We start from the raw sequence: 23,428 nt of genomic DNA, 5'->3' as shown, positions 1-23,428 counted from the left end.
TAGGGGGCACTTTTTGCACCCCCGGCCCAGGTCCGAGTCCCGGTCCAGGTCCAGGTCGCGTTCAATTCAATTCCATGGTGGGGATTTATTGTTCACTTAGTTGTGTTAGCTTGTGAGAACGCCAGATGTCCAGAATGAATCCTACCCATGAATTAATTATTGCCCGTATTTCTTGCTGAGCTGATTTGCTTGTTACAACCACAAAATTCCACAGCTGGTATGGAAAAACTTGTCTCGTGATCCATTCTGCGAAGCGTTTCTTTTGTACAACAAACCACCTAAAACCGCCCCCTTCCGCATACCCAACCGCGGATACACACCAGCGATCCCCTCCGCTAAACATGGCCGACCACTCCATGTACCATGCGCTCGGCCAAGGGGAGCAGCTCGACCCCAACGACCCGAACCGGACGAGCCAGCCTGCCTCTCAGCAGTTCAATCCTCAGGTTGCCCACCAGCAGTACCACCAGCAGGGAGGCTACAGCTCGCCGGCGCCCCCAGGGCAGCAGTACTACGGCGCACCATCCCCAGTAGCCGCACCGGGGTTCGCACCACAACAGGGCGTGGGACTGGGACTGGGACAGGTACAGCCACAGGCACATGGACAGGCACACGACCAAGACCAATATGGAGGACAACCGGATCTGTCGTCCCAGATGGCTGGTCTTGGAATTGCAGATGCGCCGCAACAATCCCGCAAGAAGAAGAAGGACCGCCACGCTTTTCATGCCGTCGGCGCCCCCGCTGGCTCGTCCCAGCCTTTCAACGGCATCCCGCCTGCCGGAACCCCTCAGACCGCCTTCCTCAACGCCGATCCTTCGGTGCAAGCAGGCAGCTACTTCCCTGGTCAGCCAGGAACCCCGAGCCAGTTCGCAGCCCAATTTCCAGCTCCCGCCGGTCAGCCCTTCAACCCTGCTGCCGCTTCGCCAGCAGAGTTCGCTGCCAGGAACGGCCCTTCCGATTCTGGTCCTCCCCTGTCGGCTTTCGTCCCGGCTTCCGGAGCCCAAGTCTCACCAGACGACATCCCAAGCGTCCCAGTCTCGAGAGATGTGCCTCAGCAGTACTACTTCAGGAACGTCTATCCTACCTTTGAGCGCCATGTCCCTCCCCCCGCCGCGACATCCTTCGTCTCGTACGATCAGGGCAACTCGGCTCCCAAGTTCACCCGTTTGACCTTGAACAACATCCCGGCAAGCAAGGAAGGCTTGGACAGCACTGGCCTTCCGTTGGGTCTCATTGTTCAACCCCTTGCCAAGCTTCAACCGGGTGAGCTGGAGATTCCCCTGCTGGACTTCGGCGACGTAGGCCCTCCCAGATGTAGGAGATGTAGAGCTTACATCAACCCCTTCATGATGTTTCGCAATGGCGGCTCAAAATTCCAGTGTAATCTATGCACCTATCCGAACGACACCCCATCAGAGTACTTCTGTGCGACAACACCGCAGGGCGTCAGAGTAGACAGGGATCAGAGACCAGAGCTATGCCGTGGCACGGTCGAGTTCACAGTTCCCAAGGAATACTACACCAGAGAACCTGTTGGTTTGAACTGGCTGTTCCTGATCGATGTTACTCAGGAGGCCTTCAACAAGGGCTTCTTGGAGGCCTTCTGCGAGGGCATTCTGGCTGCACTCTATGCGCCGGAAGGAGGCGAGAGCCAACAGGATGACGATGATCAACCAAAGCGGAGGATACCGGAAGGAGCCAAGGTTGGTTTTGTGACTTACGACAAGGATATCCACTTTTACAACTGCCATGCGTCACTGGAACAACCACAAATGATGGTCATGCCAGATGTGGAAGACCCCTTCGTACCTCTAAACACTGGCCTCTTCGTTGATCCCTACGAGTCAAGGGCAGTCATTACATCACTTTTGACAAGATTGCCTACCCTCTTCTCCAGTGTCAAGAATCCTGAACCTGCACTACTGTCCACTCTCAACTCGGCGATTGCTGCACTCGACAAGACTGGTGGCAAGATTGTTTGCTCGCTTTCCGCTCTTCCAACCTTCGGTCCCGGTCGCCTTTTCATGCGAGATGACGGCAAGCATCCCGGAGGTGAGCTCGACAAGAAGCTGTATCATGCGGAGCATCCTGCCTGGAAGAAGGCTGCAGAGAAGATGGTGGCTTCAGGAATAGGAGTCGACTTTTTCTTGGCCGCGCCATCCGGTGGTTATCTAGACATTGCAACTATCGGCCACGTCGCTTCGCTCTCCGGTGGCGAGACATTCTACTATCCCAACTTCGTGGCCGGTCGTGACAATGCCAAGCTCTCGCTAGAGATTAAGCACACTGTCGAGAGAGAAACTGGATACCAAGCTCTAATGAAAGTCCGGTGTTCTAATGGTCTGCAAATTAAGGATTATCATGGAAACTTCCTTGTAAGTTCGATGTGTCTATGTTTTTCTCCTCCCTTACTGGTAATTTCCGAGCTATACATCTCGCTAGTCTCGCCGGTCCTGGGCATGGGTCTAGACGAGCAGCACCAGGATTATATTGATCAGATCACGTAAGATGGGAGGCTAACTTTATGCCAAACAGCAACACACGTTCGGAGCTGATCTTGAGATTGGTGTTATTGACGCGGACAAAGCAATTGGTGTGACCTTTGGCTACGACGGTAAGCTGGACGCCAAGCTGGATGCGCATTTCCAGGCGGCACTTCTTTATACTACAGCATCCGGCCAGCGTCGCGTAAGATGCTGCAATATCATTGCTAGTGTCAGCGAAGTTACGCGTGAGTGCATCAAGATGATCGACCAAGATGCCGTAGTTTCCATCCTTGCGAAAGAAGCTGCATCCAAACTTGCGACGACATCCGCTACCTTGAAGGACACACGCGATTTCTTGACAGCAAGGACTATTGATGTGCTGGCGAACTATAGGAAGCACTTCACAGCACAATCACACCCTGCTGGACAATTGATCATGCCAGAGAGGATGAAAGAATATGCTATGTACATGCTTGGCACGTTGAAGTGTCGTGCATTCAAGGGTGGTAACGAGAGCTCTGATCGCAGGATACACGAATTGCGTATGATACGCTCTATGGGTCCTGCAGAACTCTCTGTCTATCTCTATCCACGCATGCTCCCGATCCATAATTTGGCCCCCGAGGACGGTTTCCCCGACGAAGATGGCCACCTGAAAGTACCACCCAGCATTCGTGCGTCCTTCTCACGTGTTGAACCTGGCGGGGTCTATATTGTGGATAACGGTCAACAATGTCTCATCTGGCTCCACAACCAGACATCGCCCAATCTCCTTGCTGACCTCTTCGGAGAGGGTAAGGACAGTCTCAAGGCCCTGGATCCTTACAGTTCGAGTCTGCCCGTTCTTGATACCCACTTGAATGCGCAGGTCCGCAACATCGTCGAGTTCCTTAGAACCCTTCGAGGTTCCAAGGCCCTCACTATCCAGCTGGCAAGGCAGGGTATTGACGGTGCCGAGTTCGAGTTCGCCAGAATGCTAGTTGAGGACAGGAATAACGAGGCCCAGAGTTATGTTGACTGGCTCGTACACCTCCACAAGGGTGTTCAACTTGAGGTGAGTACAACGTCCATTTTCTGAGTATCTGTCTACGCGCAAACGTTCTTTGAAAGCCTGCTGGCGCGTCTGCACGGGTCCACTCGTTTCTCTGGTGGAGTAGTTCTTGACTGTGCTGTACACTGTGGAAATTTATCCATTTCCCCTACACAAGACTCCCTTCCCACTCCACACTCTGTCTTGGCATTCAACTGTTGACAAAAATCCCTTGCATTAGCTTCATAGTAAACGCTGACGTTGGTCGATGTAGCTTGCGGGTCAAAAGAGAAAGGACGGCGATGAGAGCCTTACCAGCACGCTGGGTAACTTTAGTGGTCTGAGGCCTGCATATTGGTAGCGATGCGGCTTGGGACAGCAAAGGGGTCTTTGGGAGTTGATGCATGATGCAGCCACTGAGTTTATCGAAAAACGGGGAAGCGTGGCGTTATGTCTGCAGTTTAAGCCGACACCAGAGAAAGTAAATAAACTTATCACCATATAATACCATGACATATGCAGTTGACACCCCAATGCATGTCGATCGTGCAAAAAGCCCGACAATCTGAAACAGGAGAGAAATCTGAAGATCATGGCCCCCCATGGTGCACAATACTGCACAGCTCGTCAAAAGTAAGGGACCGATGCTTCGTATTTATATCTGGTATTGGTGGATCGCTGCAGCCGGGCCCAGCGATGTATTACCTGGCGTCTGTGCCCTTCCGTGTGTCGATCTGTGTTTGCCAGAATCATGAGGGCGCCGTCACGGATGGGGGACGTTCTACGTTTAGCCACCGGGGGGGGACTCTTCTTCAAAGTGTTACACTACAGATGTCGTATTTCTCATGTCCAACTTGGGACTCCCGCGGGCGAGGGGGGGAAAGGTTTGTTGGGTGTTCTTATGTTTTTAACCTTTTGGCGTTACACTGCCGTATGCGATCGCTTGTGAAGACGACGGTCTCTCCTGGGAGGCGGTGCAGTAGAATGCGAATCCCACCCCCACCATGTACCATGTAGAAGGACTATCACTTCTGGTCGACCTGCCAAAGTGCCCCCCCCCCCCCGGCTCTGATTTGCTCGACTGGAAGGCTTCTTCCGTGATATGTGTGTAGGTGCGGGCTGTGGTCGAGGGATGGGGGGAAGATAATTACTGTTTGGTTCACGCCCGCCAATTCGACCGAGAGCATGGCGGATGGCTCGTTTGGACCATGGCACATATTTGGGCAGACATAGGGCCGCTGTGATGTTGCCAATACCCTAGGTTAGTGAATAACGACGCCAAAGGTCTTCGGTTCGCGCGGACGTTAGGGTGACTGATGGGTTTGGCCAGTGGTCTTTCTTGGTTGTCCGATTTCTGGTTATGTGCCCGCCAAATATCGGTAGGGCTCTTGTTCAAAAGGCAAATCGATGTGCAAAGGCAGACTCGGTGGAGATGCTTGTATCGAGGTTGCTGTTCAGACAGTGTCGAAAATGTTGGCGGGATCTAGTAGCTGGGTAAAACCTAAAATGATGCTCTGTATTATATGATCGTACGCTAATTAGCTAGGGTCAATAGTGTCAGTCTTGCTAATGTGGCTCGCGAGTAGACACAATAAGCCAGTAGTGGTTCCTATTAAGCCGACTATGGTTTTGTTCAATCTTGCAACATGGCTGTAGATACCAGGTCATTCTGCACTTCTACTATTTCAGTATAGCCCAAACGTTCAAAGTACTGGCCAAGACCAACGTATACTTGAGGCAGTCAAACGCTATCGTAACATGACGCCTCGCCACGACGTTTGAGAGAGACTTCCATCAGCTGCCACCTGATATGTCAGTAAGTGTTCAGAGAAGGGAGCTTTTCGTGGATGCTACTGTAGGCCGGATGTTAGTTGGGTATGCATTGACAAAGGTGTGCATGCAGGATGGCTGGTCGAAAAGCTCCGTCAAGGTCTGTGGACAAATCAACGTCTAGACTAGGAGCCAGTTTGGACTTGTGCTGGTTGGTCTAAAGACAATCCAAGAACCACTGGTATGTTGACAATGTAGGAGTGTAGGTGAATAACAGGCATAATATCAGACACTGGTTGGTGTGGTGCCGTTGACCAGCGACTGGTGGTTCGCCACGTTCCTCAACCTTGTTTGATCATTGTTACAGGGAGAGGAAAGGAAAGCAAAGTGAAGAGGGTAGTGCTGTGGGATCAGATTTCACTTGTGCGAGTCAGGAAACTCTGCAGAGCCCACAAGGCTCTACCAAGGTGGGGCAATATATTGCTTCCTGGATCACGAAGAAATCAGATATCGTCGTAAACACAGTGCAAAGTGCTATCTGATGGTATGCCTGCTCAGTCATTCCTAGTTGTTGTGCTGTCTAGCGCTTATCGAGGTCTGTCCCCAGAAGCAATGCTACCCTTCTGCAGACCACGTAGGCTCGCTGGGGTTTCAGTCCATGTCAATCTGGATCCTGCCCGATCCTGCAGTCCCCCCAGACATTCTGAAGTACCAAGTGAATGTTGAGTTTCTGGAGGGTATCACTGTATGGGCACTACTGCGGGTTGCTATCGCCATCGAGTTGAGGTAGCAAGGTTGTTGAGCATGAGTTACTGGGATACAGTGGAACATTAATCGTCTCCATAGTGGGCTCAATCCGGGGAATGTCAGATAAACAAGCATTATTGACGATACCCAGCCGCTTGCAGCTCAGCGTTATTTTCGCTGTTCAGAGCGCTCTGTCCTCATATGGTAGCCGTGCATATTTTCGCCTTTGGCAACAACGGCTAAGCATTGAATCGATGGCGTGTCCCCTTCCAAAAGATGCCTGCTATCACACAGCATCAGCCACTACTATGGCGGCCATAGTATGGCCTCCAGGATATGAAATGCCTCGCCCCTCGCTCGCCGCATGGGGCATTTCCCGACAACCAGGTCATTCGATGCACACATCTCCACACCTCCAAACACTGCTCGCTTTTGGCGCTTCATCCTGTTGGACGATAGGCGCTTACGACAATCTCTCTTGCTTACACAATGTTTGTGGGAATTCTCCCACAGTATACTGTGTCACATAGGATATGGTAACAGCGAATAGGGTGTCCTCCATGCGAACCCTAGGTCACATACGGATAGAAATTGAGCCGCTTTGCCGGACAAAGTTCCATGGTTGATGTGGAGGATACCCTGTTGCGGATGCCCGGATGTCACATACCGGCTGCAAGCTTGACTGAAGTGAGCTGTGGCTCCTTCGTATCGCTTGATGTGCCAGCGAGTGGTTATCCCAAACGCCTGGTGAAGTAAATCGAATTGCTGACAGCATATGGCACCATTTAATAACGTGTGCATTAGGTTTCACCCAATATACATGCCTTGAGCCGTTGCGTTCATCGCACTGTCTATCATGCACTGTTCGAGAGTGACTGAAATAAATCTTTGCTTAAAAAAATAAGCTCGTTCGTTGACCCAGACCGCAAGGTTTAACTCAACTCCACCACGGACGGACAATACCGCAAAGATCTAGCGCGGCTTCTTTATTGATCCTGTGCGGTTGGTTCAAGAGCACGGGATTTGTGCCCGTGCCATGCGTACTTGACGCAAAGTGTTTCCTTGTTTCCGTATCTTGCGAATGGTGACAGAGGGTGCAAAGATAGCAAGACTTGGTCATTTGCTTGGAATGATCCAAACCTCTTGACTACATACAGTACATCGAATCAATCCTAATGCAGAGTTTGTGCGGGTACTGGTAGAAATTAATTGCGGAGTGAAGCGGTTCCTAAGTCTCTTTGATGTTGAAATTCCCGCAGCATGCAAGGACAGTCCTGCCATTGGTTCGGCATCTGAGCCAGCTATCCCAGCAATTGCCAGCGGGTTTGTTTGCTTTTGTGAAATATGGTTAACTTGGGTAGAAGCATAGTGGTAGGCCCAGATGGTGATCATGTGCACTATTTAACATGCGCTCCATTCATGATTTCTTTGACTTATATAGCGGTCCAACCCGCCACCCTAGGATGATGTGATATAGTTACTTTACCGTGCCAGTAGGGTCGATTACCGGTTTCCTGTGCATCATACGTTCTAGGTTAGCAAGGATGACCAAGAGCCTAAACCACCCGGCCCCTAATTTGGGTCCATTCGGCCGGGCCGAACTTCGCCTAGCGTACTGTCAACGGTGTTGCAACCTGCACTGGATAAACATGGTACCCTGGGCATGCGCGAGGTTCTTTTGTCGGTTTGCAGATTTTGAAATGAGATTCGCATTTTGCAGAATCTCTGGTTCAGGACACATTCAGAATTGTTACCGCTTTGGGAATCACCTCCGTGATTGTGCTTGCTGGTGGCTGAGGATATCAGATACCGAGCAGCTGTTAGCCATATGTATAGCTTTGCCCCTAACTCGTCAAGGTACCACCAAGTACAGAGGCACTCAACTGTATCTTACGATGACTACTGGAGCCACATATTATGACAGACAGTTGCAAAGCTGTAAATTTTGATGCTGACCCGCAGTATATACCGAAGCACCACTTTAATTGATCGATTCAGTGTACAGAAATGCAACCCGTGATTATGGCAGATACGCTGCCGAAATATACGTGTACGGTGAGTTGAATTATCCGATGGTCTAATCCCAGTATTAGTTGTTGATGCACGGTGAGCGTTAAGCATCTTACTACTTGAGAAAATATCTTGAAGGATACGGGATCTGCAGGGTGGACTTCAAATTTGTAACTATCCTATTATAGCTTTCATAGCCTAAAGCTGTTATGCCCACGCATTAGGATGTTGCCATGAAGGTAGTTATTCAAGGTCTTTCGAGAGCATCCTGGCATCTGAGATGCTAACAATATCAACAAGATGTATATTTTGTTTTCAAAAGAAGAGCGTCACTCCCAAAATCCTACAAGATTCTAGTATGGGTACATGGTTAAGCATGCTGGGGTTTTTAGTAGTGCGCAATACCTGTTCTAGGTAAAATAGCTTATCTTTTGAGTGGAATGGAAGTGAGTTTTCCCCAAGATAACAATTCTTATCTGCTTCGCTGAAAAGAAACGTTCTTCAAGCCATCCAGAGGTTTAAGATGGTCTAGCTAGGGCTTCCCAAGTGTCTGTCGAATTTTTCCATCTTTAGTCACTCTTAGGAGAATCTTTTTTAAGCTCTAAAGAAAGTTCAGCTGCCACCAGCATCCATATTCAGTAACAGAGTTCATCGGTGGTCATCTACTCCTGGACCCACCATTCTGCAATTCTCCTTGATCCGCCAGCGCTTGATGCGTGAGTACTCGCACACAGTCTTATCTGATGTTCGGGGCCATCGGACATAAACTGCATGCGTCATCTTCTCAAGAAAAGCCTATAATGAATGTAATAACGACAATTTCGTGGAAATACTCATGCAACCCGCTTGGTAGTTACCTCGATAACTCGATGACGCTCCTTTTGATGGGTTTACCCGGCTCAATATGCTCTTCATAATACTAGAATGGTTGGGTTCATATCACCTAACGTGTTGGGCGGCGACTCTTGTCGACGTTGTCGCAGCCCTGAAACTGGACTGCGGTAAATTTCTCACAACTAGCAAGGGTCATCTATTGGCTACATTATGCAACAAAAGTCAATAACACCAACCTAGGTTAGTACGTTGGAACGTTGTTGAGTTGAGGTGATCACGCTGATGATGTGGAACAAAACTGATAGAATACACATTTTTACTCATATATCCTTTGCATTATGGACAAGCTAAATCTACCGGTCATGAATATGCTTAGCCAAAGTGAGGTACTCTCCAAGCTGGTCGCGATAATCAGTCAGGCGGTCAGATACATTGACCAATCCGGGAATTGAATCTGACTATGAAATACGCACAGTGCTCGCTATCTATAGCTGACAAAAAAATGGTGCAGGCGACTTGGTTGCTTCTGGAACACGCTCCAAGCATGGAGATGGTGCTGTCCCTGTTCAGGAAGACCGCATGGAAAGTACTCAATGCACCACATGATTCAGATCGATCAAAAGCAACGACGAGGCGGCAAATTCCACGCAGTGACGATGAATGACGATATGGTCTGCCACCGTGCGTGGGCCTATGCTCAAACATCCTTAGGACCCACAGAGATCCTTCAAGGAAGATACAGGACTGATTCGATCCAGTAGACGTTGCGAGAGCAGTGTAGCTAGGTGGATGAGGATTGCAGTTCAAGTACGTGTCCAATCGGACCCTGTGGATGCAATCAATCATCAGCCAGGGCGTTTCTGCAACAAAGTTGCAATCAACATCTTTAACCAATAAAAATAGCGGCATTGTCGTCACTGGTCCGAAGACCCTGCAGAAGTCACAAGCCTGGGCACGCCCGGTGAGTCTTCTGCTTGCATTTTCTTTTCTTTTCTTCTTTCCTCTTGTGGCTTATGCGTTCGGTCGATGTGAGGCGCAATTCTTCGTCAAGCAGTCTCGGAGTGATTGTGCTTCGTCTGTCTAGTGATGGAAACTGCGAAAAACAGACGCGCCCGAGACACGCAGCTCCATGTGTTACCAGGAAGCTGTACCTAATTGCGGAACCTCGCAGTTGCGGACGAGTTTACATAATTTTCAAAGAAATGACCGTCTTGAGGGTGTGGATGGGAGGCGGCTTGTCGAGCCGTCGTGGAGTTCGTTGTAGTATGTTGCCTATGGTATGAGTGCGGTTTCTAGAGGATAAATAGTCTATATGGTGTTGTTAGTCATCTTTCTCGTGCTCTGAGTCGAATTTCTGGCCTTTCTAAGATTGCGCCAACGTAGTATAGAGAGGTGGATCCAAGTTCCAAGCACAACCACAGAAGGTCGGGCATCCTCACAACTCAAATCCTAGACATTAATCAATTGACATCAAGAACGCTTGGCATTGGTCACTCTTCCTTTGTCCCTTTGTTTTGTGAGGTGCTTCCAGCAATATCAGCGAGTCTGAATTGAAAGAGCGGTAAAGCGCAATGTACTCCAGTGGAAAGCTGGTTGGCTGGACCATCGCCGATGCTACATTTTGGAAAGAGTTGTATGTGATGTTGACTAAGATGCTTCGTTTCATCTGCAGGTCGGTCGAAAGCGTGCAGGATCTGGTGGGCTGCTTGAATGGCATGTAGTCGCAAATGAAATGCGATCTGTCGTCTGTAACGGGTACTCGGATGGCAGCTCCTGGATAGCTACATGATCGTCGATAGGTAGATTTCCCACATGCTGCGCGACGCAGTGCTGTGTCGGGGTAGCTCGCCCTTATAGGCGTGTTCGTCTAGAGTGTTTCTCGAAGTACCTCGTGTGCGCGATGACTCTGGGACTCTGGTGCCTCGCCTTGGAAAGCGGAGGAGTCGGAGGTTTATGCAAGCCCATCCCGGGGCCTTTGATCGGTGCACACTTGCTACAGAAGAGGTACTGGGTTCTGTGTAACTTTTATGTTAGACACGCAGCTGGCAGTGTGACACAGAAGAGTAAGCGCTCCATTGAGACATTGCAGAGAAAGCATTCCAAGTGGCAGCACATTGGGCTTGAAATAAACAAAGACAAAAAGTTGGTTGAGATGATGTACGATGGAAGCATGTGGAAGTGTCCTGTATCTGTTGATTACGAGGATGCTCGTCTCTGGAGTCGACAAGGGTTAATATTACTGACTCAGGAACGCCCCGTCGCCCCAGCAAACTCTGGATCAGTTTACGGATTAGTGATGCACACAACCTTCTCACAATGCATGAATTGTGCTAACCTAGGTACTTATATACACGTGTGGTCACAGCCATGCCTGGCAATAATAAACGGTATATTAAGCAGTGCATATCAGTTGAGCAGGAGGCTGCGGGCGGCTCTTCGCCTCTGACGAAATAGTGGTATCTTCGATGGGAATACCTTATATCGTGAGACTTCCAGACTTCCGAGAGCTCGAATCGGAGCACACGCTCCTCGGGATTAGAAATAAACACAATCCCCGGGCTTAAGGTTTAGGGCGCGTTAGTCTTCCAATTGAGTTTAGCCACCTTGCTGCACAACAGCACAATGTAGGACGACGATAGGCCCGGACAAATCTTCCGGCGATTTCAAGCAGCTTCAGCAACTCACGTTGTAGTGCTTGCTATTTTATGCGCTAAATGACTTTTCGTGTTGCTGTGAGCTCGAAATCTTATTAACATGGCGTTAAGCGAAACACAGTTGAGCGTACTTTCATGGTTTTGAATACGGGCCGTTTTCTTATCTTGGCCGAGCAAGCAGTGATACGTACCGGACCGGAGGTCAAGAGGCCAAGAAATGATTCGACCTTGACTCTGCACAGTTTTAGCTTGGACAACATAATCAAGTAGCTATAAACATGGTTCAAATACCGTATATTCCCATTAAGCCCTGGTATTATGGGTTATCTGCCTTGGTTCCAAAACTAGAAACATGGCTTGCGCCACTCGGTATGACTAAATGACAATTATAGAGAAAGCGGCAAGCAGTAAACAGGACAATCTCAAAACCACAAAACTGCCGCAACGCCCTCAGAACCTAGCCACCTGATGAATGTCCCAGAAACAAAGCTGGATACAAAAGAAATGCCCCAGAATCCCCGGTTCAAGATGTAAGCGTTGACAAAGAACATCGGGGGTCGGTCCGAGAAATGACGCGTTGGATCTCATTCGGTGCAAACACGCTGCAGAAGATGTCATGATCGTTTGGAGTGGAGTAGCTGGAGCTCGAACCAGAGCTATTGGAAGACTTGGACTTTTTCGAGCCCGAACCGCCACTTTTGCTCTTCTTCGTAATGTCATCGAGGATGTGCTTCGTTGTGCTTTGATACGGATCCTCGAACACAAAAGCCACGTACTGGAAACGACCTCTTAGATCCGGATCCCAGAGGAAAACCTCTCTCCATAGCTCCGCAAGCTCTTGCGGCGGGTTGCGATTGCTGTTGCCCAAGCTAAAATCCATGATTACGACCTGCTTGTGTCCGTACGCAGCACAGATGAGCAGCCCGGCTCGGATTTTATTCATTACCATTTGGCGCTCCAGAGGGAATGCATACTTTAACCCTCCTTGACTGAGCTTCGGCCAGCGCGCGGGAGGTATAGAGACAACGGGAAGATCCACCCATTGTGGGAGCTTCTTGTAAGTGTCGTGTGGTCCTCGGAAGACGACGACAAACTCGGAGTAGATGCCACCCTCGCTTGGGATTGGATAGTTGGATCCTACGCTCGATCCTGGGCCCGGAGTAGCCAGGCATGCGCTAAGGTTAGATCGGCGGCAAAAGCGCTCTTCGTAGCCTGGATGAATGAGTCTTTGTCTCTAGTATAGTCCGTCTACTAGTTACACATACCCACGACGCCAGTTTCCCAGTCTCCGCCTGATTACAAAAACAACGTCAGTATTCATTCTGTTGGTGAGCAGTTAAAACCTTCCTTGGGACGATCGAATGTGACAATAAACACGCATGTTCTCGCATGTCGCAGGACAAGTCCAGTCCCAGAATTTATACACTTACCAGGCCTCCGGTCATTTGCTGCACATATTAAAGGTATTCGACACCCCGAGTCTCGTTCCCAATTGATCGTGAAGTCGACAGGGTCTGCATGGTGGACAGCTGTTCTTGTTTAGCCACAGCGTTTCGTTATGCGCGACATGCTCACAGAAGATTGGCGCTGGCAGGCTTTGATTCGTTCGCGGGTCCAATACAAGCTCTTGCGCTGGTGATTGAAACAAGTAAGAATGGCATGGCCAAATCTGGGAGTACTTGGCTCTAATCTCTGGGATCTCATTCTTCTTAGTCTCCGCCGCAACGTCACTTGGCTTCGGCCTGGACGACGGCATGATGTTTGATGCTGATGAGTTGATGAGGAATAAATATTGTAGTGGAGTGACCAAGATAGTGAATGATTAAAGGTTTATGTGTTTTGCAACAGATCGGGTTTGCTGCGTCATACCGGTGTATATCACTAACGAGGTTGAATCACTGACGGGGCTCAATGATGTGGTCGAAAGAGATGACTAACTATGACAACCAACCACAGAATATTGAGGTATGGGGTAGTTTCTATACTTGTAGTAACCTCCAGAAGTGAAGACAAAAGCAGCCAATGCATGGCCGCTGGCCGGTCACGGGCAACTAGCCTGAAGATCTTGGCCATCCTTCACGCAAAGAAGCGAGACAAATATATTGAAAACACTTTTGCTTGTCTAAAACACCCAGATGAAAGTCGACAGGAAGTGAGGGAGGAAGGTGATGGGCTGTAAATAGACATGATCATGTTTCGAAGATTTCGCCCCGTTCGTATTGCACCCAGAAAAATACCCGTCCGTAGGGTGTCACATTCTGCTCCCAACTATTTGGATTTTGCAAACATGAGAAAAGATCTCGGTAGCACATAGATCTTGTACGACGGGGATATGTAACGATAAGATGTAGACTTGATGAGACATCTTTACCCTTGCGGTCTTCCACTAAGTGAGTGCGTGGAGTGGTCGAACTAGCGTAGCCTTCATACGCGCGAACTGGGACAACACCATTTGGCCAAGGTCACCACCTCAGAAGTCTCCACAAGCGTGTGTATTTACTCAGCAAACAAGACACACACAGTAGAGAAAGGCTTGAGCGCTGAGTGGGGACGGCTAAGCGACTAAAGCAAGTAACTCCGGAAACGTATACGATAGTAATGCCAGCAGGCCGCGGCGAACCCTCGAGGGTCTCGCTACAATGCATGGATGTACTCCAGACAAGAGAGGTTGATGCAGCAAGGCTAGCAACACCCTAAGTACCAAGACAGCACACCAGCCAACCAATCTGATAATGCCTTAACACACTACATATTGCGCTCCTTACTTCTCACACTGTGAGATGGGCCCTTCTGAAGTTGAAGGCTGCATTTGCATGAGAGTGTTCCAGCTGCAGGCGGAAATGTTAGTCTAACCTTGGTCTAGTCTAGTCTAGCACAGAGCCGAGCTTTCGGAGCGCGGCACGCTAAAGTCTACCAGTGATCCGAGCTTTGCGTACCCGGGCCCGGCAGAACATCTCATTCCGCTATCTTCAAACTCATCTAAACCTGGACATCTAATGCAAGAGCGCGACAAGACATACTATGATTTCTTGAGTTGTGCCTGTCTCTTTGGCTGGAACTATTGTGTGGGGGTCTTGAACACAATCTACGGGAGCAGTTGTGACTTCCCGCCGCGCAATGTCGGCTTTACGCGTTACCGCGCGACCCCTTATCCGAAGGGTGGTGCGTTATGGCCGGCAAGACTTCAGAGCTTGTAAATCAACCTTACCGAAGTCTGTGGCCGAGTACCTCAGCTGGAAACCTACGGAACCGACAGCTGGTGTTCATGTTGACGGATATGTTCGATCTGTGAGAGCTCAAAAAAGACAACACTTTGTGTCCTTGGGTGACGGCACAACGATAGACAGTTTGCAGGCTGTGGTGCCCGCCGATCAAGCTGAAGGGTGGGATGAATGAGACCCGATCTATCTGTTGTGAAATTTGCTCGAACTAATAATTGTGATGCAGTCTGACAACGGGAGCAGCCGTTCGATTGCATGGATCCTGGGTACCATCACGTGGCCAAGGCCAGAGTCACGAGCTGCAGGTCCAGAGCGCCGATATCTTAGGAGCTTCAGATGCCAAGGTATGCCAACATGGCTGGCTCAACAGATTATCCCAGGTAGCATGGTATACTGATATAGCAACAGACCTTTCCTTTGCAAAAAAAGTATCAAAGTCCGGAATATCTAAGGACAATGCCTCACATGCGCCCGAGGTTACCCTACAACTCCACACTTTTCCGATTCCGCTCTGAAGTCATTGCTTCTTTGACTCGCTTTTTCGAAGGTCGACAATTCATCCAGACCCATACGCCAATACTCACCGCATCTGATTGCGAGGGTGCCGGGGAAGTCTTCAATGTTGCCAACATTGGTGAGAAGCCGCAATCAAACAGTGAAAAAAACAAATCTTTCTTCCGCCGTCCAGTCTACACGACTGTGTCAGGACAGCTCCATTTGGAAGCTCTGGCTCAGGGTCTCGGTAATGTCTGGACGTTATCTCCTACGTTTCGGGCGGAGCAAAGCGATACACCACGTCATCTTAGTGAATTTTACATGCTGGAGGCCGAGATGAGCTTCACCAATGACATGGCGTCTGTCATGGGTCTTATCGAGGATATGTTAAGGCATATTGCTTCCGAATTAATTGGCTCGAGGACAGTGAAAGAACTGTCGACCAGGACTGCAGAAGGATTGTCGGATCTGGCTCCCGTGGATCAAGTTGAGCGGCGATGGCAGGGCTTGATGAAAGCGGCCTGGCCTCGTATCACATATACAGACGCGATCGACATACTCAATGCCTCGGATGAGCAATTTGAGATCCCACCGGTTTGGGGACAAGACCTTCGCACAGAACATGAACGCTACCTAGCGGTGCATATCGGTCAAGGAGAAACACCGGTCTTCGTGACAAACTATCCTCGCACCATCAAAGCCTTCTACATGAAAGCATCCGAGGGTGATCTCGGGACTCCGGGGCACGGTGAGACTGTAGAATGTTTCGACCTCCTCGTGCCCGACTTTTGTGAAATAGCAGGCGGGTCGATGCGCGAACACCGTCTCGATAACCTCATGGATTCCATGAAACTTCACGGCATGGACACTGCTTCAGAGCAAGTAATTGCCAATGATGGCAAGGAGAGGAGAATGCAGAACAATCTCGACTGGTACATAGACTTGCGACGCTGGGGTTGCCCTCCTCATGGCGGCTTCGGTCTGGGCTTCGACAGACTGATCTGTTATCTCTCGGGAGTCCAGACCATTAGAGATACGACAGCATTCCCCCGTTGGTACGGCAGGTGCGATTGCTAGTACTCCCAAGCGCCATTACAGCCAAGCCATGTTCGTCAACGCTTTCTTCTCTTGGACGTAGGGTCGTGTCTTGTGTAACCGTAACACAAATTCGGCGCATATGATGTTGTCTCAAATAGTTTCTACCGAATGGTCTCAAACTACGCGAGCATGCAATATGTCAACAGACTAGAGACACCCTTCTGAGATCCATTTCTAATGTTGAGGTGTAGCGCTGTGAAACGTGTGCATCTTGCTGGGAATTGGCGGGCGTTGGTGTGGAACCTTATCAATCACCAATTATGGGTACTGCTTTCGGTCGCCGCCACCTAGCCCCGGGTGTATGGATGAGGTCGTTTATCCCGATATGGATATGAACAACATTCACCGGCGGCTCTTCGTAATTATGTGTAACAACAAACCACGTGTTCCTTCCGCTCGATGTACGATACTACGGGCGCATGACCAAGAATGTGCTGCATCATAATAGATATTGTTCATTACGTGGTGTCAAACTGGAACTTTGTCAGACGATCTCATATCTTGAGACGATGCCGAGCATACCAGCCTAATGCAGATGACCTTTTGTTCATAAGTCTGCTTTAAACATTTACGGCTCTCTCTTCACGAACACGCACGAGCCACAATGCCAGCGAATGCACTTTGGCAAGGGACAGTGGACTGTTCTACCTGGATATGCGAAACATATTCATCACCTATCGTGTAACAGTTTGCCGTATCAAAGTCCCGTGTGCTAGTATTAATATTTGGTGTTTATCGCTAACGAAGAAATCCAACTGATACGTCCGGTTGCATGCCGCGACATCCCGATAAACAAACCACACCTTCATGCTTCCGGGTTCGCCTAACTGGTTGCCTGGCTGTTGCTGCTATTATAATATGACTACTAACATATGTTACACTGGTCTCGTCTTAACCCGTGATATATGTATGCTGCGGAAATCGCACGAATGAGTATCTCTGTTTTCTGGTAGATGAACGATAGACCTTCATCGGTCTGATTATCACTCGTCAGCTAACATATTTGCGGTGATCACCTCTAATTAATACAGACAAACTCGGAAGTTGCGGCTTCCTAGTCATCATCTAACTGCAGTTGAAAGCCTCAATATCTGTTCTCTTCTCTTCTTCCTCTCACTAAGATTAATATGTGCCGAAATATAAAGACTTAAGAGATGAGGGCGTGGGGCAACTCGGGTGCCAGCTGAATGTTGGGAGCCTTGCACCTTCACTCGCATCAAAATACTGTGGACTGACAGCCCTTCACGTTATGGCTCGCTAATCTGCCTCTATCTTCCTCACCTCACGTCGAAAAGCTTCCCCTCCCACTCTTCTTTATGCAACGGTCGCTGCCTTGCACGTGATCAATCGATATCAGGCACTTCGAATGATTTATAACGAGTTTGCGATCGAAGTCAGTTGTGCGAATATCAACCGTCCCGGTGCTGCTAATGTTAAAATAACATGCCCATCAGGATGTTGCTTCTTAAATTTACACTCTCGAAATACCTGTGATCTAAGATTGTGGCAAGTGGTGCAGAAGCCAGCCTTGTTCTCGGCATCGATCTTCGGCGATCGCAATTGTTGAAGCGCCGCAACAAATTTCCGTTGCCGCTTCGAATGCAAGAGACCTCCGGAGGCATTCCACGGCGTTGCAATACGTTTGCCGGTGGTCAAGGCTTTTCGTTGTCTCCGAAACAGCATTCAAGTCCTGGGGGGCTTGCCACAACCACGGACGAAGCGATTAGGTCTCTATTCAAAAGCTGCGAGAAAAAAGAAAAAGAACAGGAGAAGGAAAAAAGCCGAGAAATTGTATAGTGTCTTTCAAAAGGTCCTCCCGGCTGAAGATACCTCAAGGTTGGACCTATAACTTCTTACTGCAAAGATGTTGGGGAAAAGGGGGAGAGTAGATGTATTAATGAAAGAATTGATGCAAGATAGGCTTTTGCCACGAGTAGACATGGGATGGAAACCACCAAGGAGCACCAAACCGGACTGATCACCAAGCGTACCGAGGAATTATCTAATGCCGAACCTTCGATACCTAATTCTGAATTTGAGGAAACTGCATTCACAAATAACAATCAGGACGCCGATCCTCATATATACTTCATCATGCCAATATCATGTCCAAAATAGTTTAGATATGATACTGACGTCTCGATGTTCAGATCTTCGTATGGGTAAGCTTGGTCGTTAACTCACCAGTCGAGGGGTTTCAGGACGGCAATGAAATGGAAACTTTTGAACATTCTACCATACACATGCAGTTCAGATATTTTCCATGGTGGACCTCGCTGCGCAGTTACTTTCTCCGCTTGCAACACGTTTCGCTTTGAACAAGACAATAGATGCGCTATAGAAAGAGAAACTACACCATAACGACTCGTGCAAATTCGGCCCCAGAGTTGACGAGATAATTCTCTAGAAGCCATCTGGAATTCAATTCTTACATTTAACGGTCAAGGAGTTTCTTCACTTTGCCGTGGCCCCGACTTGGCTAGCAAACTAGATAACGGAAACATTCGGCGACGTTCATCTTGGCCTCGTTGCTAGCTATTATCGCTAATTCCGTGTTACTAAATTACTTGAGATCCATGATTGCTAGAGTACCACCCAATTTTTTTAATAAAATTTTGGGCCCACCGGCCGCTGACAAAAGATGGTATCTTCATGGCCTTGCTCCATGCACTTGAAACGAAACGGGCCACTGGGACATATTGTAGTATACACTAGCATACCTCGAAGCACTAAATAATTTTGATTATGGAACAAAGATCGAATCTTCCGGGCGGTATATTTGATGTTGCTGAGTATGGTAAGGATGGCTAAAACGTAGAAGATTCGCCACCTGTACACTAGATCGATACAAAGATTAATCTGAGTTAGAAGGGTGGCTAAGTGGCCACATAGCCTACTTAATAATAACTGGTAGGTATATTCTGCCACCATCATGCTCAATCGTGCACAACCAACAGCGAAGCAGGGACGGCCTTTGCTTCTCTACGCGACGTGTAGCGTGGCACCTTGGACGACGGTTCAGGAGACGCTATACCGAGCACGGGAGATCCGGACTTTTGATATTCGACAAAGCGCTTGCAGACTTTGACGACCCACTGATGCGATCAGTACGAAACTTCATGGTCTCAACAGGCGCTACCGAAGTCGAGGAGGATTGCTCAACTAGCCTAGGACTTACTACGCCTGGCTATACTGAGGTTGACGTTGCAAATCTCATGGAGCAGTCCACGTTTTGTACCAGTGATTGGAAAAGTTCTAGCCGCACGAAATGCCGAGAAAGGCAAAAAAACCAGCAAACAAAGAGAAAATAATCTGCTGTATCCAGAGCTATGCTCGGCATTTGATGGAGAGCATAGCAACATCACCGTGTCAATAGCCGGGGAAGAGAATCCTTCGTCTCCCTTGACCAGAGTACCAAACGCCGCTGGTGCCGAGCAATGCACGTCTGGGTCAAGAACAAGCTACGCTGAGGCACCACCAGGCCCACTGTATAATATAGACATCCATGGCAAATTCAAATATAACCGCGACTGATGATACGCAGATCTAGCGGTTGAATATGTTCGCCTCCAGTTTTCGAATACTGCCCTAACAAGTGCTCAAAAGCCGATCCTAGTCTAGTCTAGCGATCGCCCAGCTCGGAGTTAAAGCTTTGATGGCGGCACTAAGGCACCTGCTTCTTACGGGATAATTACTCGTGGTATTGAGAGCCCTTTCAAGGGGGCACAATCCCGAACTGTAAACTCCAATGTTTCTTACACGCTTAGCCGGCTCGGAGATGGCCTTGTCCTCCATGCTTGAAGAGATGCCAACGATACGCTCGCTTGTTCTAAGCAGCCTAGACTACGGCACTGGAAAGGGCAGCGAAGTCCATATATTTGAAGCTCGGAGAAGGCAATGCCAGGTCGGATTTACGGCGATTAGAGCATTGCCGGAGAAGCTGCCGAGATAGCTTGGCCTTTCACTTGCATTGCCGCTTGGAAACGTCAAACTATCCAATGGTTATCGAAAGAGCGAATATGTGTACGAGAAAACGAGTGCAAAATCGCTCTTTCTCTCTCCATCTGAGGCGTCTGTGCTACCAATAGGTGTGCGGGGAAAAAAAGGAATTGGGGAGGGGAAAAAAGAAGAAGAAGAAGAAGAAGAAGAAAAACGCACATATCCCACGGTCAACTTCTCGCCGTCCAATATGTTCAAATGCGACGATATGAAGCAAAAAGCGCTGCGCCTCGGCAAAGGCGCAACCTGCCCCTGAACATCGCAATTCCGAGCTTCGTGAACCAAGATCCATTGTGCGTCCATCGTGCGTTTTTGCACAGCCCCCAATGGGCAACAGACCCAGGTCTTCGGGACCCGAAAAAGAAAGAACGAAACGTATCTGGCTTCTCGGCGGCTCGACTAACTTAGTCGAATCGGGGCTTAAACAACTTCCACAGGAGGATACAACCTTCGTCATCTCCCATCTCCCATCTCCATCTCCCATCTCCGCGAGGCCCCCCTCGGACTCCACAACGGCGTCGGGCACTATTTAACCCTATCCTCCACAAGCATAATCAACGACCGCGTGGCATAATAGAAAAGCGACCAATGAGACTAGCTTGTTTCTGGAACGACGTCGTTGCATCCCCCCGCTGAAATAACCTTCTAGGTCCAGGGGGGGGTTGTTCAAGTTTATTATCGGAAGAGTGGACAGAGAAGAAACGGAAAGTCCTGAAACATTATGCATACGCTGCCATGAAGACATACGTGGTCGCTGCATGTACACGGAATCATCGCTCCGTTATTTGAGTTGACGCCGAGAGAAACTCTTGTGCAAGCAGATCCTTTGGGGAAGGGGAAAGGATGAGGAAAGACGTGGCAGTATCCGAACAACAGCATAGAACACTTTATTTTTATTTTTATTCTTGTTTTTATATAAATCCTCCATCTATTTGCGAATCACGTCGGTAAGCGTACGTGGGACCAATTACGGGCAAAGTTAGCATAAGAAGAGGAACAAGCAGACAATGTGCAAAAGATTGCTTGCACTGTTTCCAAGCTCAACGGTGGAGGTTCGATCAGGCATTGGAAGCCCCCCGGTCCAGACCAGGGACTGTGGGCACGGTACGCGTGTATTTACTGGGTCCCCCAATGTCTAAGCCATCCTTTCCAATAGGTTATTGCGAAGCGCACGACTCTGTGCTGGATCGGACGTCATTTTATCTATCCACTGACGATGCGCGAAAGCAAAGCAAGAGAAATTAGTCTTGAAGACAGGGTGCTTGTAGTGCTTGGCTTTCTAACGACGAGAAGCCAGCCGGTAGTACCGCGCCGAGGCTGACTAAGGTCCGGGGGCCAGCGTTTTGGTGAAGCCTGAGAAGCGTATCAAGCTGCTTCTCCAATAATGATCTCCCTGATTGGCACTGAGACTTGAGATGATAAGCTTGCGATCATCGGTTTTAGAGCCGCGAAACTGCCGGTAGCTGTATCTTTTGGGGGAATTGATCGGCTCATGCCACAGGCCCAGTTTGGTTTGGGTTAACTTGTTTGAAGGCGATGGCTCCCTGGGCTCCACGAAATAGAGCAAGTTTTGTTCTAGACATAATGCTGGACGCAATATCTGCAGACGCCAAGCCACAACCTTGCCCAGGTCATGCTATCTTCTTTGGAGAGTCGTCGTAATGCCAGCAATAGTGCATAGGAAAACACCCACGAATAGGCCAATCACCGCGGTGTCTTGCCGGTGTGCTGCAGGGCGCGCTCATGGCGCTCCTTAACAGACGTGTTAGAGCAAGAATGAAGCATATTAGAGCAGGCCCGCAACAAAGTTCAAGGCTCATTATGGTTGTTATGATGCCGAGATTAGGGTTCCACGGCCCTGGGTATAGTGTTACGTATGTGACCACATGCCCTAGGAGTGAGCATTGTGTCTTGAGGTCTGCAGATATATGCTGCCTCCCGTGGGGCCAGGGTCTTTCGGCTGGTTTGTGGAGTTGCTGCCGCGTAGATGTGTGTAGTGGTTCCATTAGAGTGGTCGAGATTCAGATGACTGTGTCGTGGAGAATCTTCATTGAGATTGAGATTGAGAGCCGCTAGTAGGCTGCTGTTGCGCGTTCCCTCTCCCTGTGCCACCTGTCTAGTCTATGGCGGCTGACTCTGCTTCATATGGAAATCTTGTCAAATATTGTCAAATCTTGAACACCATTCAAGTAGACGCGCCGATGTGATTAGGCGCAAGTTGGAGCAGCTAAATGTTGAGCAATGCATCTGAATTGATTGCTTAGGCGAGATTAGAACCTCTAACCTGTTTGGTATATGCAAGTTTAACTATTTACATGAACAATGTGTTTGCTCCATTAAGCTTAGCGAGCCCATTCTGTAAGCCATACCGTAACTCCGCCGTGAGGTCGACAGTGTGACCATCTATCGTAAATGCGCGCTCAAAGAGATATCTGTACTAAAAAACCAAAACAAGTTGCTGATAGCGAGCAATAGCCCAGAATCATTTTCCCCCCTCCAAACGCCGTGAGTATGCACAATGCCGCAAACCGTGGAAACACTGTAGCTGAGCAAATCAATGGAGACTGATCGCTCATTGAAAAGAGAGAACAAAGGGCATATGCCCCAACGAGCGAACAAAGAGCCTTAGCTCGTTTCTAAATGTGAAATTTTCTGTCCAAAGCACGGATAGACTTGTGATCCTGGTTGTTATACAGGTCACCAGCTGCTGCTGCTGCTGCTGCTGCCGCCATCATCCTAGGTGAGCTGTTTGCGCTACCACTGCTGGCAGGATTGGCACTGCTTGGCTCCGAGTTGGTGGGAGTGGGATGGAGAAGAGCTGACAAGCTCGCACGGGTAGAAGCTTGATTGGCACTGTCCGATCCCGCAGTGCGTGGAGGAGATACGCTGTGAGTCCGGGGTGGTGTAAGCCGAGGTGCAGTGGTGGGCATAGCAGGCAATGGGCCCTGAGGATTGCGCGCACTCGTAGTAGAGATGCGAGGATCAATCATAACAGCATGAGCGGCTGCTTGCTGGAGCTGGGCCAAACGAGGTGACGTTGCGGCGGGTATCGATGGCATAGAAGGATAGATGCTAGCAGCT

General features: G+C 49.2%; 4 protein-coding genes across 4 annotated transcripts; 3 read left to right on the top strand and 1 right to left on the bottom strand.

Moving 5' to 3' along the window:
• Positions 1-107: 107 nt before the first annotated feature.
• Positions 108-3,880, top strand: BKA67DRAFT_623952 (uncharacterized protein; the record flags this gene model as incomplete). Its single annotated transcript, XM_046105515.1, has 3 exons — positions 108-2,378; positions 2,539-3,543; positions 3,794-3,880. The coding sequence occupies exons 1-3, from the start codon at positions 342-344 to the stop codon at positions 3,878-3,880; spliced, it is 3,129 nt and encodes a 1,042-aa protein (XP_045958948.1). The 5' UTR covers positions 108-341.
• Positions 3,881-10,689: 6,809 nt separating this feature from the next.
• On the top strand, positions 10,690-11,371 carry BKA67DRAFT_287048 (uncharacterized protein). Its single transcript, XM_046095985.1, has one exon. The coding sequence runs from the start codon at positions 10,781-10,783 to the stop codon at positions 11,324-11,326; it is 546 nt and encodes a 181-aa protein (XP_045958947.1). The 5' UTR covers positions 10,690-10,780; the 3' UTR covers positions 11,327-11,371.
• A 554-nt stretch (positions 11,372-11,925) lies between these two features.
• Positions 11,926-13,671, bottom strand: BKA67DRAFT_286983 (uncharacterized protein). The gene is made up of 5 exons (XM_046095984.1): positions 13,473-13,671; positions 13,110-13,415; positions 12,965-13,063; positions 12,800-12,826; positions 11,926-12,746 (listed from the first exon to the last, which is right to left on the bottom strand). The coding sequence occupies exons 2-5, from the start codon at positions 13,288-13,290 to the stop codon at positions 12,058-12,060; spliced, it is 996 nt and encodes a 331-aa protein (XP_045958946.1). The 5' UTR covers positions 13,291-13,415; positions 13,473-13,671; the 3' UTR covers positions 11,926-12,057.
• Positions 13,672-14,651: 980 nt separating this feature from the next.
• Positions 14,652-16,327, top strand: BKA67DRAFT_516712 (uncharacterized protein; the record flags this gene model as incomplete). The annotated part of the gene is made up of 3 exons (XM_046097841.1): positions 14,652-14,917; positions 14,982-15,099; positions 15,164-16,327. The coding sequence occupies 3 exons, from the start codon at positions 14,652-14,654 to the stop codon at positions 16,325-16,327; spliced, it is 1,548 nt and encodes a 515-aa protein (XP_045958945.1).
• Positions 16,328-23,428: the final 7,101 nt, after the last annotated feature.

The sequence above is a fragment of the Truncatella angustata genome (genome assembly GCF_020726525.1).
Source record: "Truncatella angustata strain MPI-SDFR-AT-0073 chromosome Unknown BKA67scaffold_4, whole genome shotgun sequence".
Taxonomy (NCBI): Eukaryota; Fungi; Ascomycota; class Sordariomycetes; order Amphisphaeriales; family Sporocadaceae; genus Truncatella; species Truncatella angustata.
The sequence above is the reverse complement of the archived record's forward strand: the minus strand, read 5'-3'. Positions and strand labels throughout refer to the sequence as shown.